Source organism: Anas acuta, chromosome 28 (assembly GCF_963932015.1).
Source record: "Anas acuta chromosome 28, bAnaAcu1.1, whole genome shotgun sequence".
Lineage (NCBI taxonomy): Eukaryota > Metazoa > Chordata > Aves > Anseriformes > Anatidae > Anas > Anas acuta.
The window spans coordinates 1,956,232-1,969,413 of record NC_089006.1 but is presented as its reverse complement, the minus strand read 5'-3'; the positions used below and the strand labels follow the sequence as shown (position 1 = coordinate 1,969,413).

Below are 13,182 nucleotides of genomic sequence, written 5' to 3'. Positions count from 1 at the left end.
GTGGGGGGGGGTTGTTTCTTCATAGCCATTGCACTGCAAACCGGGAGCTCCGCGTTCAGGGATAAAGGACTCAGGTTCTCAGGACAACGGACCAGGGACCGGCTGCGGGCGGTGGGCTGCGCCTCGGGGTATGGGGGGGGGGGGGGGGAACCAGGAACCCCCCCTCCCCCAAAAAAAAAAAAACAAATCCCCGGCAGTGCCACCCGCGTCCCCGCTGGCTCAGGGGTCACCGCGGTGCAAGGCTGGGGCTCCTCCCGGCCAGGCGGCGTCGCCCCGAGGGGGGGGGGGGAGCACGCTTATAAATAACGTTTTAAATAAGAAAAGGAAAAAAAAAAAATTATATATATTCCGATGTGCCAAAATATTTAAACTTGTAAAGTTTAAATGGTTGAGATCTCAACGTCCACCTGTATTAATTAATCAAGAGCATGTTAATGTTTAAACCATTGTTTTTTTGTTTTTTTTTGTTTTTTTGCTTTGTTTAGTCGTAGAGAATCTGTAGGAAAAGAGACTTTAATCGGACAACCAGCCGCCAAGCCGAGAGTTTTGGGGGAAAAAATAACCCGATCAAGACAGGGCAGGGAGGATTAGCCACGCGTCTGCCCGGAGCGGTGAGCACGTCCCGCGGACCCGCCGGGCCCCGAGACTCCAAGCGCTGCAGCCCCCGACCTGGACCCCCCCCACCCCGTGATCCCCACGGGGGTCTCGGCACGGCCACGGGGGCGCACGGCAGAGGAGCCCCCCCCCAGAAGCATTAACCACGGCGGCGGCCCCCTGGGTCCCCGCGGGACCTTTCCACCCCGCGCTCGGTTGTCCCTTGTTTTTATTTATTCCATAATTATGTTTTTTTGTTTGTAAAATAACTTTTTTTTTCTCTTTTTTTTTTTGTCTTATGGATCCTGGTGGGTTTTAAAAAAAAAAAAAATGAGTTTCTTTTGGTTTGAAATAATCGTAATCAGATTTGTTTTTCGAGACAAAGTTCGATTTTAGAGTGTTTTTAAGGAGAGCGTATTTACCGATAGAAAGTTTTCTTTTTTTTTAAAAAAAAACACTTTTCCTGAGGCATGTTCTTTGACTTTCCTAGACTCGATTCAGCAGGGATTAGTAGGGATGCATACACATACGGGCGGGGACTTGGTTGGCTTGAGCTGTCCACGGCGAGCAGGATGAGCAGTGTGTGTGTATATGTACATAACAATGTAAAGTAGTCCTTAAATACTCCATTGTGCAGTGCCTTTAGACGTTCCACTTTCTATAAAGTCTTCAAAAAAAAAAAACAAAAAGTTTGCATATATATATTATATATATATGATGTAATGTTATAGAAATATATGTATAATATACATATTTTTTCCAGGGGTATCTGATAGCTCTGTATTTTGTTATGGAAGTTGAAAGAAAAAAAAAAAAAAAGTATTTTACCTCAAATTAAAAGTTAAATAAACCTTTTAAATAAGCATTTCTGCTCCTAGCTCGCTTCTTGGGGCTCCCACCCTGAGTTTCCTCAACCCGCCACCGGCTCCTTGGTCCCGAGGGAGGAGACGCTGCCCCAGGTGAGCGCCGCAGCGGGTCCTGGGTCTGGTCCCAATCCCATTCCTATCGCGATCCCATTCCCATCGCGATCCCATTCCCATCGCGATCCCATTCCTATCGCGATCCCATTCCTATCGCGATCCCATTCCTATCATGATCCCATTCCTATCACGCCGGGGCAGAGCCTCTTCCCCCCAGCCCGCGTTGGCAGCCGGGCTTCGTGTTCCCCGGGACGGGGATCGGGTTTTTGCCGCACATCCCTCGCGCCAGAGCCTCTTGGCTCGGCAGCTGCGCCGCTCTTGAGGCCGTTTGAAACTAAATTTAACTAAAACTGGCTGAAATCCACGCCCTGAAATCAGCGCGTTGTTGACCGGGCTTTTTGCCAATTTGTGTTTTTTTTTTTTTTAAAGTGCGTTTCTGCAGTGGAAAGGGGCTTGGGAAGAGGGGCCGAGGGGAGGCGTGGAGCAGCCCCGCTCTGTCTGGGGAGGCGGGACGGGGCTGCTTCATTTGATTTTATTATTTTATTATTTTATTTTTTTTTCCTTGAGCACAGAGAGGGATCTGTGTCAGGAGGGGATTAGGGGCTGGAGCTGCTGGCTCCCGGCCCTGTGCTTGCACCACGCAGCTCGGCGTCGCCGCCGTCCCCTTTCCAGGCCTTTTTCTTGTGCTCCCGCGACCGGGGCAGCCCTGGCTCGAGTTTTCTTCTCCCTTCCCTCAACCCACGACGAATCTAACGAGCAGTGCACGTTTAATTAAGCCCCTGGTAATTCCCAGGACGCTTGTGCTGGGGTCCTGAGGGCGAATTTTCCCTTACCAGCCCTTCCCGTGCCAGCAGACCTCAGGTGGCGAATGGAAGACCCCTGGCACCGGGGGCTCTGTGCCTGCTGGTGCCCAAATTCGCTCTCGCCGCATCTTGCGGGGTCGGCACCGTGCGGGGCTTTTGTGGGGTGCCCTGAACCAGAGGCCAACGTCCCCAGGTTTTGAGGCATCCTCAGCACGAGCTGGGCCTGGTGGGAAGCTCCCAAAATGCCCACGTGCTGCTTGCGAGCCCCCCTCCACCAACGTTTCCTTCCCCGTGCGTTCCCCACACGAGGTCCAAGGCAGAAAAAATTTCCACGCAGCGGAGCTGGCGATGGAGGGGAGGGAGGGACGATGCTCCCCGTCCAAACACGGGCTGCGGAGCTGCTTCTTCTCCCCTGATCTGGAGCTTTTTGGGCTGCAGGAGACATCCCCCGTGCGCCTCCAAAATCCGCGCACCCCGAGCGCTCGCTTGGGATGCTCGGTCCCACCCCGGAGAGGGAACAGGCAGGAGAACGAGGGGAAAAGCCCAAATTTTGCAGCCGCCCTTCCAGCTCCTCGATGAGAAGGGAAAAGGCAGCTTCGCCGCCGCTTTTCCAATTCTGTGATTAAAAGGGAGCCCTCTCCCAGCCCCCCCGCCAACCTCTCCGAAGCCGAACGCTGTCTGCTTTCCAGGGAAAATAAAGGGAGGTTTGGGCCCGAGCTGGAAAACCAAAGCTGAGTATTTAGAAACTTCCAGTAAAATCAAAGCAGTAATTTTCCAAAGCGGCCCCAGCAGCTCTTTCTGGGAGCCTGGAGCTGATGGCAAAGCTGATTAGAGGCTCCTCGCCTGCCTGCGCGCTCCCGGCCAGGTGCTCCCCCTCCTTTCCAAACACCGGCGCAGCCAAAAGCCGAGTTCAAAGCCCCCGCGTGGGGGCTCAGGGCAGCGACGTGAGCCGGGGGGGGCTGCGGGAAAGCCCCCAGCCCAGCTCCCCCTTCCCCCTTCCCTCGCTTTCCTCTCCCAGAGCTGCGGCAGCGAGGTTTTTATATTTTGGGGGGGGGTTCGCAGAGATTTGGGGTTCTCAACCCCCCGGGGGGAGGAAAGGGGGGGCGCTGATGGAGCAGGGAATCGGCAGCTTCTCGCCCCGCGTCTCCTTGCCATCTCCTTGACCCCCCCCCAAGGTTTTTTGTGGGTCCCCGTGTCCTTGCCGTGGGGAGGGGGGGGCCGGGGGGGCGACGTGCCCCACGCGGCAGCCTCGGGGGTGCTCAGCTCCGCAGCGGAGGGCACGGGGCGGGAGGGGCCGGTGCTATTGATCTGCCAGATTACTCAATTTCACCCGTATTGATCAGGTAATTGCTTTATCTCAGTTCTCATTTGGCCGCTGCTTTATCTGCTCCCAGCCCCGCTCCCCAGCACCGAGAGGCACACGCTGGGGGGGGGGACGACAACAAAAAAAAAACAACACCTCCTTCCCCCCACCCCGAGCATCTTGGGTCTCCAAATCTCTTCCTCCCCGGCCAGCTGCGGCGCTCACAGCGAGCACAGGACCAAAACCCCGAATTTGGGGCCGGGCATCCCTATGGGGCCGATGCTGTGGGGTGGGGGAACGGCTCGGGGGCTTCCCAAAACCGATGTGTGAAGGGTGCCCGGCTTTGGGGGGAGGCTCGCAGGCAGCTGGGTGCGTGGGAGGGCTCCGCGCCCCGCTGGGGATTCCCCGCACCCTTCTCCCCACGCGCCGCGGGCCGAGGGCAGCTCTGCCTGGCTTCGCTTTCAAGCCTCGCCCGGGGCTTTGCGTGAAGCCCACCAACCGCAGGGGTCGGTGCTGCCTGGAGAGGGGACAGGGGGCTCCCCAAAATCCCATCCCCAGGGTGACTTTGCCAGGATGCTCCCGCGGCGGCGGCGGGGGGGACCCTGCCGAGACCCCAAATTCGCAGGTTGCGCCGAACCCCCCCCAGCTCTTTCCTCCGGTCCCTGCCTCCTCCTGGCGCAGTCGCACGCCGGGGCAATTAAAAGCACCTCCAGCCCCGCTCCTGCCTCGGGTGCCATAATCCTCCCTTGGCAGCGGAGCCGCGGGGAGGAGGGACGAGCGGCGCCGCCGCCTCCGCCGGCTCGGCGCAGCCCCGGGGCCCGATCCCGGCCGGCACGTGGGCCGAGCACGACGTCGCGCTGGATGGGGCCGGGGCGCTCAGAAATGTGAGCGAGATGGGTTTATTACGCCGAGTCTGTTGCCGCGATTGTTATCGATCTGCAGCTGTCACCTTCCATTGCTGCTAATGGGACGTGAAGAGGCTTCGGTGACCGGAGAGGCGCGTGCGCTCCCCGCGTGCCGGCCGCATCCTGCTCTGGCGCAGTCCCCCAGCACCCCCGCTGCCGCTGCTGCCTCCTTTCTCCTCTCCCCCATCCACGTTCCCGTCCTTTTCTGCCGTTTCTCCTTCTCCCCTCTCTCTCCAGCTCACTTTTCTCCTGTCCTCCTCTTGCAGCCCCCTTTTTTCCCACTCTTCTCCTATTTTCCATCCCCTCTGCTCCTCTCCTCTCGCTCCTGCTCCCTTTTCCCAACGGCTCCCTCCCTCCCTGCTCCCTTTTTGTCCCAGTTCTGCCTTTTCTTTCTGCCATCGCCTCCCTCGCATTTGGCCGTTTCCCTCTCACGGCCGCACAGACACCCCATCCTCTTGGAGCCCCTTTTTGGGGTCACCATCGGCTCCGCTCCCACCCCGCGGAGCGGGGCTCTCCGTGCCCTCTCCTTTTTCTGCCTCCCTGCCCCACCTCCTCCTATTATTTTAATTTGAGAGGGCAAGGAGGGAATTAACCCGTGAGAAATGACACGTTGACCCCAGGGCCATCACGGGGGGGCACGGGGAGGCGGAGGCGCGTGCCCCCCGCTGCCCTCCTGGGGCCTTCGGGGCTGCCCCGGGAGCATCGCCCAGCGCCTCCCGGAGCTGGCGGCGTGGGACCGGGATCTGGTCCCCGTCCCCTTGGCGTGGTGGGGCTGGCGGCCCCGCTCCCTCCCCGTGCCGCTCTGGGGAGCCGTTCAAGTCTGAACAGATAGCGAGCCGCCCGGGCGATTCCTCCCAAAATTAAGGGGAGGGAAAGCAAAAGGGAGCCGGAGCCCGCGCGGCGCTTTGGTAGGCAAAAAGCTCGCGGCGCCCGGGGCCCTGGCACCGTGCCGCCGTGGCTCAGGGTGTCGCAATGGGTGGGCAGCCGCGCTCCGGCTACGCCCTGCAGGACTCGCAGCGAGCTCCTGGATCGGCAAGAAACGAGCGGCGGCTCCACCCGGCCGCCGCGCTGCCCGGGCGCGTCCGTCTGGCTCCGGCTGGGCTCGGGCCGCGGGCAGCGGCGCTGCTCCGCCTGGGATCGGGGCGAGCCCGGCCCCAAAAACCCGGGAGGTGCCGCGGCGTCGAGCGGCGTCCCGCTGCCTCCCGCCCTGCCCCGCGCCCTCGTGCGGCGCCCGCTCCCCGGCCGTGCCGCCACGCGCCCGCCTGTCACTCATCCCCCCCCCCATCACCACCACCACCACCCCACCCCGGTATCGCTTTCCATCACGTTAGCCTCGGTTGATTTAACCAGAAAACAACCCCAGAATTTAATTCCCCGGCAATGCTTCTCCCATCTCGATCAGGAGGCCGGGCTGCTCCCTGCTGCCTCCTCTGGAGCTGAGCCCCCTCGAGTAACCAGGGGATGGGGAACGGGGCCGTTCCCGCAGCCGGGGCTTTGTAGGGTGGGTGAAACCCGCTGCCCTCCGGGGGTTTTGTGCCCGTGGCAGACCCCACGTGCCTGGTGGCATCCCGGGATGGAGCCGGTGGCTGTGCCCAGCCCTGGCGGCCACCCCAAGCCCCTACTCTGGTGGCTGGCCATGGAGCATCCCGCTGGGGATGTGCCGGGCTCGGGGCAAAGCAGCCCCTGTGCATCCTTGTCCCTGTAAAAAAAGGTCTGGATGGGGAAAACGAGGCCGGAATGAACTCGGAGCCATCCAGCGGGGTCGGGCTGTTGGCGATTTGGCCACCTCTGGGCTTCGTGCTCGGTTGCGTGGCTCCAAGGTTTGCCGCGGCCGGTGAACCCCGTCCCGGGCAGCACGTCCCACCCGCTTCCCCCGCTCCCACCGCCAGCCCCGTCCCTTGGGTGCAACCCCAGCATCGGGCACAAAGGGTCCTGGGGGCATCCCCATTGCCCGCGAGGAAGAGGAGGAGGAGGAGGAGGATGGGGAAGAGCCCACGGCTGCCACAATCGGGCGGCTGCAGCGGTCGGCAGCCCGCGGCCGGTGAGGGGTTAACGCGATTGTCTCCGCAGCCACGGCCGCCCTCCCGGGAGCGCCGAGGACTGGGTTTTCATTTTAAGTAACCCTAACGCGGCGTGCGATGAAATGCATCGGGGTCGGGCGCGACAGAGGCGAGGAGCGCGTCGGGGAGGCGGACGCCGAGCAGCAGCCGGGAGGTAGGAGATGTGCCAGGGGTCCCGCCGCGAGGCGCCCCGGCCGTGCGCATCGGGGGTCCCGGGGGGATCCCAGCCCCAGCAGTGCCCGGAGCAGGTCCCGTGCCCGTTCAGCGCAGGGCACGGGATGTCCCCGGACACCCCGCTCCTTCCCCCGGTGCTTTTGGGGTGTCCCTTGGGGGTGGTGGCGGATGCTCGGGGTCACCACGGCGGTGGCAGCCTCGTGCCGCCGAGGCTGCTCGGTGCCTCGGCGCGTTCGTCACCGGTTTCCCCGAGGTCTCGCCCCGCAGACAACTTCCAGGTGGACTCGGCTGCGGCTCTCTGCTGGATGACCTGCAAGAGAGAAGGGAAAAAGGGGGAAGAAGGGGAAATTTGAGGGGATGGAGGGGATGGAGCAGGGTTTGGGGAATTGTTCCCCCCGGCTGAGCATCCCCACGGTGCTCGCGTCCAGCCAGGTCGGTGCCGCTGCGCCAGCACCGAAGCGGATTTAGGCAGCGAGGGAAAACCCCAAAGAGCTTTGGGGATTAGGAGCAGGCTCAGGGGATGCAGTGGCTGATATCCCATCCCAAATCCCAGCCCTGCTCCTCCGCAGGAGCCGTCGCAGGAGCGAGTTGGGGAGCGGGGATGCGCGGCTGCTCTCAGCCCGGTGTCTGTCCCGGAGCAGCCAGTGTCCCCGTGGTGTCCCCTGTCCCCAGCACCCTGCAGCCCCACGGTGGCCGTACCCAGCCCCCGACACGCTGCCCCGGCTCGGCACCGCTCCCATCCCAGGTTTTGGTTTTGCTCGTTAGGGACCCGCGTTTAATTCCCGCGGCATCACCCGCGGCGGGGACGGAGCGGGGGGCCGGGGACGGCGTCGCTCCCGCTTGCTGGGGGTGCGCAGAGCCCCCCGGCCCCGACCCCTCGCCAGGACCCTCACGGGGCTTTGACTTTCCGAAGTGACCTTCACCCCCTGTCCCCGGCGTCCCTCCCGGGTTAGGGTTTCTGTTTGAGCGCGTTACAAAAGCCTTTTAAATCCCACAGCCCCTGGAGACCGAAGGAAGGGAAAGAGAGGGAGGGAAGGAGGGAAACCGCTGCGAGCACTGGAGCCCGGGACAGATTTGGGGCTGGGGTCCGACCCTGAGGCATGGGGGGGCTCCCAGCCCTGGGAAATGGGGGGGGGACTTCTCACCGGGGGTGGCTTTGGTGCCGCTCCATCCCCATCGCTCTGGGGACGGGGACGGCCGGCAGCCCCTCTCCCTGCCCCATAACCTGGGCTGGGGGCGCAGGGGGTGGCCCCATGGCCCCCCAGCCCACCCTGCTGGACTCCCCCCGGCCCCTTGCTGTTCCGATGGCCCCTAAGCCGCTTGTTTTAATAGCATTAAATGCTTTTAAACAAACAGGCCCTTCACCTCTGCCTGCTCCGCGCGCGATGCCCGCGAGGTTCTGGGCGGGCTGGCTAAGGAGATTGGAGCGGGATTTGGGAGAGATAAAGGGGCAGGAACCCGGCCAGATCTCACCCCGGACAGACAGACGTGTTTCTGGGGGGGGTCACCCAGGTGTCCGGGCTCCTTGAGCAGGGCAGCGGGACCCCAGCCCCAATTCGGAGCCCGCCGCCTCCTCCCTCCACGTCCCCGCTCCCTTCCTCTGCCCCTGGATGGGGCACCCCAGGGTGACAGCCCCGCACCCTGGGGTCCCCAAAGGGCTTTTTTTTTGGGGGGGGAGCGCCCTAACCCCACAGCCCTGGGCACGGCGAGACTTGAAAGAGGCGGCGAGGCCCCGGCTAATGAGGGAGAATAAAGAAGCGGGGAGAGAAAAGCAAATGAGGAGAGCAAACAAGGAGGAAAGAAAAGGCAAGAAGAAAAGGCAAGAAGTCATTTTCATAACCGCTTGGTGCCGAGCAAGCCCTCGGGGCGGTTTTTCGCCTCCTGCCCTTTGTATCTGCTGTTCTCAGGGGCCTGTTTGCATTTCTGCTCGAATCCAAACACCCCGGCATTGCCCCGCTTGTATTTACCCGTCTGGGACGGCGCCGGGCCCATGGCTGAGCCCGCAGCGAGCCCGCCCCGAGGGGCACGGCACGGGGCGAGCTCCCCTCCGCCACCTCCCATCGCCCCCATCCCTTTTTTTTTTTTTTTTTTCCCTTTTTTATTTTTTCCTTTTTTTTTTTTTCCCTTTTTTTTTTTTTTTCCCCTTTTTTTCCCCCGTTTTCCCTTGAATCCGGAATCACGCTCGGATAAATCCCGGCGCATCGAGCCCTCGTCCTCCCGTGCGCCAACGAGCACGAGGGGATGCGCCCCGAGCGGGGCTCGGTCTCTCCATCCCTTTCCCTTCCATGCCCCAAATTTCCTCCTCTATCTGAGCTAATTCCCTCCTCCACGGGAGGAAATTTCCTCCAGCACGGGGGGGGGGGGGGAGCAGGGACCTGGGGGGGGGGCTGCGGGGGCAGGATCCAACCGTGGGAGCCCCCCGAGCGCCCAGCCCTGCTCCCCCTGCACCTTTCCAGCAATTTCTCCGCTCCCTGCCGGGGGGGGGGGTAAGAAGATTTACACATAACCCACCCCCTCCCCGTATATATGGAGGTGATTGTCCCTAAGACCCTCAGATGCTTTCTCTCGCCCTGCCCAGGACGGGGTCCCCAGCGGTGCCGCAGGTGAGTGGGGCAGGATGCGGCCGTGCCCCGGGGACTGGCGGTGATTTGGGACATGGGGAGGCCCAAAACGCCCCCCCGGCTGCTCCAGAAAAAGAGGAAGAACGGGGAATTTGGAGGGTTTTAACCTGTTGGGGTGCTGGGTGCCACCTGCACCCCTCCATCTGCCCTGCTGCTGCCCCAGGGGTGACCAAATCCTGGGTTTTCCCCAGCCCCATTCCTGCATCCTCCATCCTAAGGGCTGGTGGCCCCGGGACCCCCCCAAGACCCCCAACCACGACACTGCAGCCCCCCCCCCCTCCCTCCCCAGTGCCCCCCGGTTCAGCCCCTGTGGGCGAGGAGGTGACTGTCCCCACGAGGGGACCCGGCGTGGACAGGTTGGGGACCCCCCTGCCCCTCTGCTTTCTGCCCGCAGGCTGCGGGATGCAGTGCGGCTGCGTGCCCCCCCCGCTGCCCGCCCTGCCCGGCTCCTACTGGGTACCAGGTGAGCTCCCAGCGCGGCCAAACTGGGAGAAAACTGGGGAGCGCCCAGCAGGACCCAGTGCCCCCAGCGCTCCACCCAAGGGGGTTGGGGGCAGCGGGGGCATCACCGGTGGGGGCTCTAAGCGCGCGCCGCTCGCCCCCCCAGGGTTGGCTTTCCCCGACTGGGCGTACAAGGCCGAGTCGAGCCCCGGCTCGCGGCAGATCCAGCTCTGGCACTTCATCCTGGAGCTGCTGCAGAAGGAGGAGTTCCGCCATGTCATCGCCTGGCAGCAGGGCGAGTACGGGGAGTTCGTCATCAAGGACCCCGACGAGGTGGCGCGGCTGTGGGGCCGGCGGAAATGCAAGCCCCAGATGAACTACGACAAGCTGAGCCGGGCCCTCAGGTGCCGCAGGGAATGGGGGGGGGGGGGGGGGCAAGGAGCCCTTGGGGACACCGAGAGTCCTTGGGGACACCCAGAGCCCGCAGGGACACCGAGAGAGTTCTTGGGGACACCAAGAGCCCCTGGGGACACTGAGTGACCTTGGGGACACCGAGAGAATTCTTGGGGACATCAAGTGCCCTCAGGGACACCGAGAGCCCTGGGGGACACTGAGTGCCCTTGGGGACACCAAGAGTCCTGGGGGACACCAAGAGAGTTCTTGGGGACACCGAGAGCCCTCAGGGACACCGATAGCCCTTGGGGGAACACCAAGAGCCCTTGGGGACACTGAGAGACTTAGGTGATACCAAGGGAGTTCTTGGGGACACCGAGAGACCTCAGGGACACTGAGAGCCCTGGGGGACACAGAGAGCCCTCGGGGACACCAAGAGTCCTGGGGGACACCAAGAGAGTTCTTGGGGACACTGAGTGCCCTCAGGGACACTGAGAGACCTCAGGGGGACACCAAGAGACCTTGGGGACACCGAGGGAGTTCTTGGGGACACCAAGAGGCCTCAGGGACACTGAGTGCCCTGGGGTATGCCGAGAGAGTTCTTGGGGACACTGAGAGCCCTCGGGGATACCAAGAGTTCTTGGGAACACCGAGGGCCCTTGGGGACACTGAGAGCTCTGGGGAACACTGAAAACCCTGGGGGGGTGGGCACTGAGTGCCCTGGGGGACACCAAGATCCCCTGGGGACACCAAGAGCCCTGGGGGACTCCGTGAGCCCTTGGGGACACCGAGAGCCCTCGGGGACGCGGTGACCACAGGAGCGCAAAGTCCCGGCCCCATGCGTGCAGCCCCTGGATGGGGACAGCGGGAACACAACCAGGGGGTCCCTACAGCTCTCCACATCCCCATAATTTCATTTAACCCCCCCACCCATCCATCTACGTGCCCACCGACCCCCCCGGTGCCGCTAACACCCCCCCCCCCCCCCAAATTCCCCCCCCCAGGTACTACTACAACAAGCGCATCCTGCACAAGACCAAGGGCAAGCGCTTCACCTACAGGTTCAACTTCAGCAAGCTCATCTTCGTCAACTGCCCGCTGTGGGACGCGCGCTGCCCCCCCCTACTGGCGCCCCCCACCCTGCCCACCCAGGTACGGGGGGTTCAGACCCGGGGGGGGTCGGGGGGGGCACGGCCCCCGTCCCCGGAGCTGTCACGGCCCCGTTGGTCCCCGCAGCTGGTGCAGAACGTGGTGCTGAGCCGACGCGCGCTGGTGGAGCCGCTGGTGTGGGCACGGGGTCCCCGGCACCCACTGCACCCTGAGGTGCTGGAGAAGAGCCGTAAGTTTTTTTTGGGGGGGGCATGGGGGGGCACGGCCCGGGGGGGCACGGCTCAGGGTGGGCATGGCTCAGGGTGGGCACGGCTCAGGGTGGGCACCAGCGTGCACCCAGCCCGTGCCAACGTTGCGCACGCTGCCACCCGGCCGGGGAGGGGACCCGCGGGGTGCCTGGGGTGGGGGTCGGTGGGTGCTGGGGGTGGTGGGTGCTGGGGGAGGTGGGTGCTGGGGGCAGTGGGTGCTGGGGTCAGTGGGTGCTGGGTCAGTGGGTGCCAGGGTAGATGGGTGCTGGGGGAGGTGGGTGCTGGGGTCAGTGGGTGCTGGGGTCAGTGGGTGCTGGGGTCAGTGGGTGCTGGGTCAGTGGGTGCCAGGGTAGATGGGTGCTGGGGGAGGTGGGTGCCAGGGGCAGTGGGTGCTGGGTGGGTGGGTGCCAGTGGAGGTGGGTGCTGGGGTAGATGGGTGCCAGGGGTGGTGGGTGCTGGAGTCCGTGGGTGCTGTGTCAGTGGGTGCTCTTTTGGTGGGTGCCAGTGGAGGTGGGTGCCAAGTCGATGGGCACCGGGTGGGTGGGTGCTGGGGTTGGTGGGTGCTGAGTGGGTGGGTGCCGGTGGAGGTGGGTGCCAGGGTTGGTGGGTGCTGGGTTGGTGGGTGCCAGGGTAGATGGGTGCTGGGGAGGTGGGTGCTGGGCTCGTGGGTGCAGGTGTTGGTGGGTGCTGGGGTAGATGGGTGCTGGTGGGTGGTGGTGGAGGTGGGTGCTGGGTCAGTGGGTGTGGGGTCAGTGGGTGCTGGGTTGGTGGGTCCCAGTGAGATGGGTGCTGGGTCGGTGGGAGCCGGGTTTGGTGGGTGCTGGGTGCAGTGGGTGCTGGAGTCTGTGGGTGGATGCTGGGGTCGGTGGGTGCCAGGGGTGGTGGGTGCTGGGGTCGGTGGGTGCCGGTGGAGGTGGGTGCTGGAGTGGTGGGTGCCGGGGTTGGTGGGTCCCAGTGTCGCTGGGTGCTGGGTGCAGTGGGTGCTGTGTCTCTGGGTGCTGTGCGTGTGGGTGCCGTGGTTCTGCCCCCCCCCGGGTGCTCGCAGCAGGGCCGGTGCGGGCGGTGCCGTTGCCGGTCCCACAGCAGCACCCAGCGGCTGCGGCGGGGACACGGGGGGGGGGGCGCAGGGTGCAGGGGCCCAGGCGAGGCGCAAGGAAAGAAGGGGACGGGGGGGGGGGGTTGGTGGGTGGGGGGGGGTGAGGGGGGAGCACCCTGGGGTGCCGGCACCCAGGCTCTCAGGGTGCCCCCCCCGTCCCTCTGGCTGCTCGCAGGGCTGGGCTCCACGTCCCCCCCGTGCCTGGGGGGCTCCTGCTGCCACCCCGAGGAGTTCCCCCCCCTGGCCGCTTTCCCCCACCCTCTGCTGACCCCCCCCCTACGAGACTGGGCCCCCTTCCCCAGCCACGTCCTGCACCCCCCCCGCCCCCCCCTGCCACTGCTGCCCCCCCCACCCCAGCTGGGAGCCCCCAACCCAGGGGGGCTCCCCAAAACCGAACCCTTCCCATTGGGTCCTCACTGCCCCCCCCCAAAAAAAAACCTTCCCCGGGCTCCTCGGGGGCTCCGCCGTGACCGGGCCCCCCCCCCACGTGGAGAAGGAGGATGAGGATGAGAGG

The 13,182-nt window shown here is 63.9% G+C and overlaps 1 protein-coding gene across 1 annotated transcript; it reads left to right on the top strand.

Moving 5' to 3' along the window:
• Positions 1-9,767: 9,767 nt before the first annotated feature.
• Positions 9,768-13,172, top strand: LOC137845424 (ETS translocation variant 3-like protein). Its single transcript, XM_068662585.1, has 4 exons — positions 9,768-10,225; positions 11,219-11,366; positions 11,451-11,553; positions 12,844-13,172. Exons 1-4 carry the CDS (start codon positions 9,783-9,785, stop codon positions 13,170-13,172), a joined length of 1,023 nt encoding a protein of 340 aa, XP_068518686.1. The 5' UTR covers positions 9,768-9,782.
• The last annotated feature ends 10 nt before the right edge of the window (positions 13,173-13,182 follow it).

What these genes read in the sequence shown, in the direction of transcription:
- LOC137845424 (XM_068662585.1), top strand. Translation starts at nt 9,783, where the DNA reads ATGCAGTGCGGCTGCGTGCCCCCCCCGCTGCCCGCCCTGCCCGGCTCC. An exon ending in CCCCCACCCTGCCCACCCAG is followed by an intron (nt 11,367 to 11,450) that starts GTACGGGGGGTT and finishes TGGTCCCCGCAG; the next exon opens with CTGGTGCAGAACGTGGTGCT. An exon ending in TGAGGTGCTGGAGAAGAGCC is followed by an intron (nt 11,554 to 12,843) that starts GTAAGTTTTTTT and finishes GGCTGCTCGCAG; the next exon opens with GGCTGGGCTCCACGTCCCCC.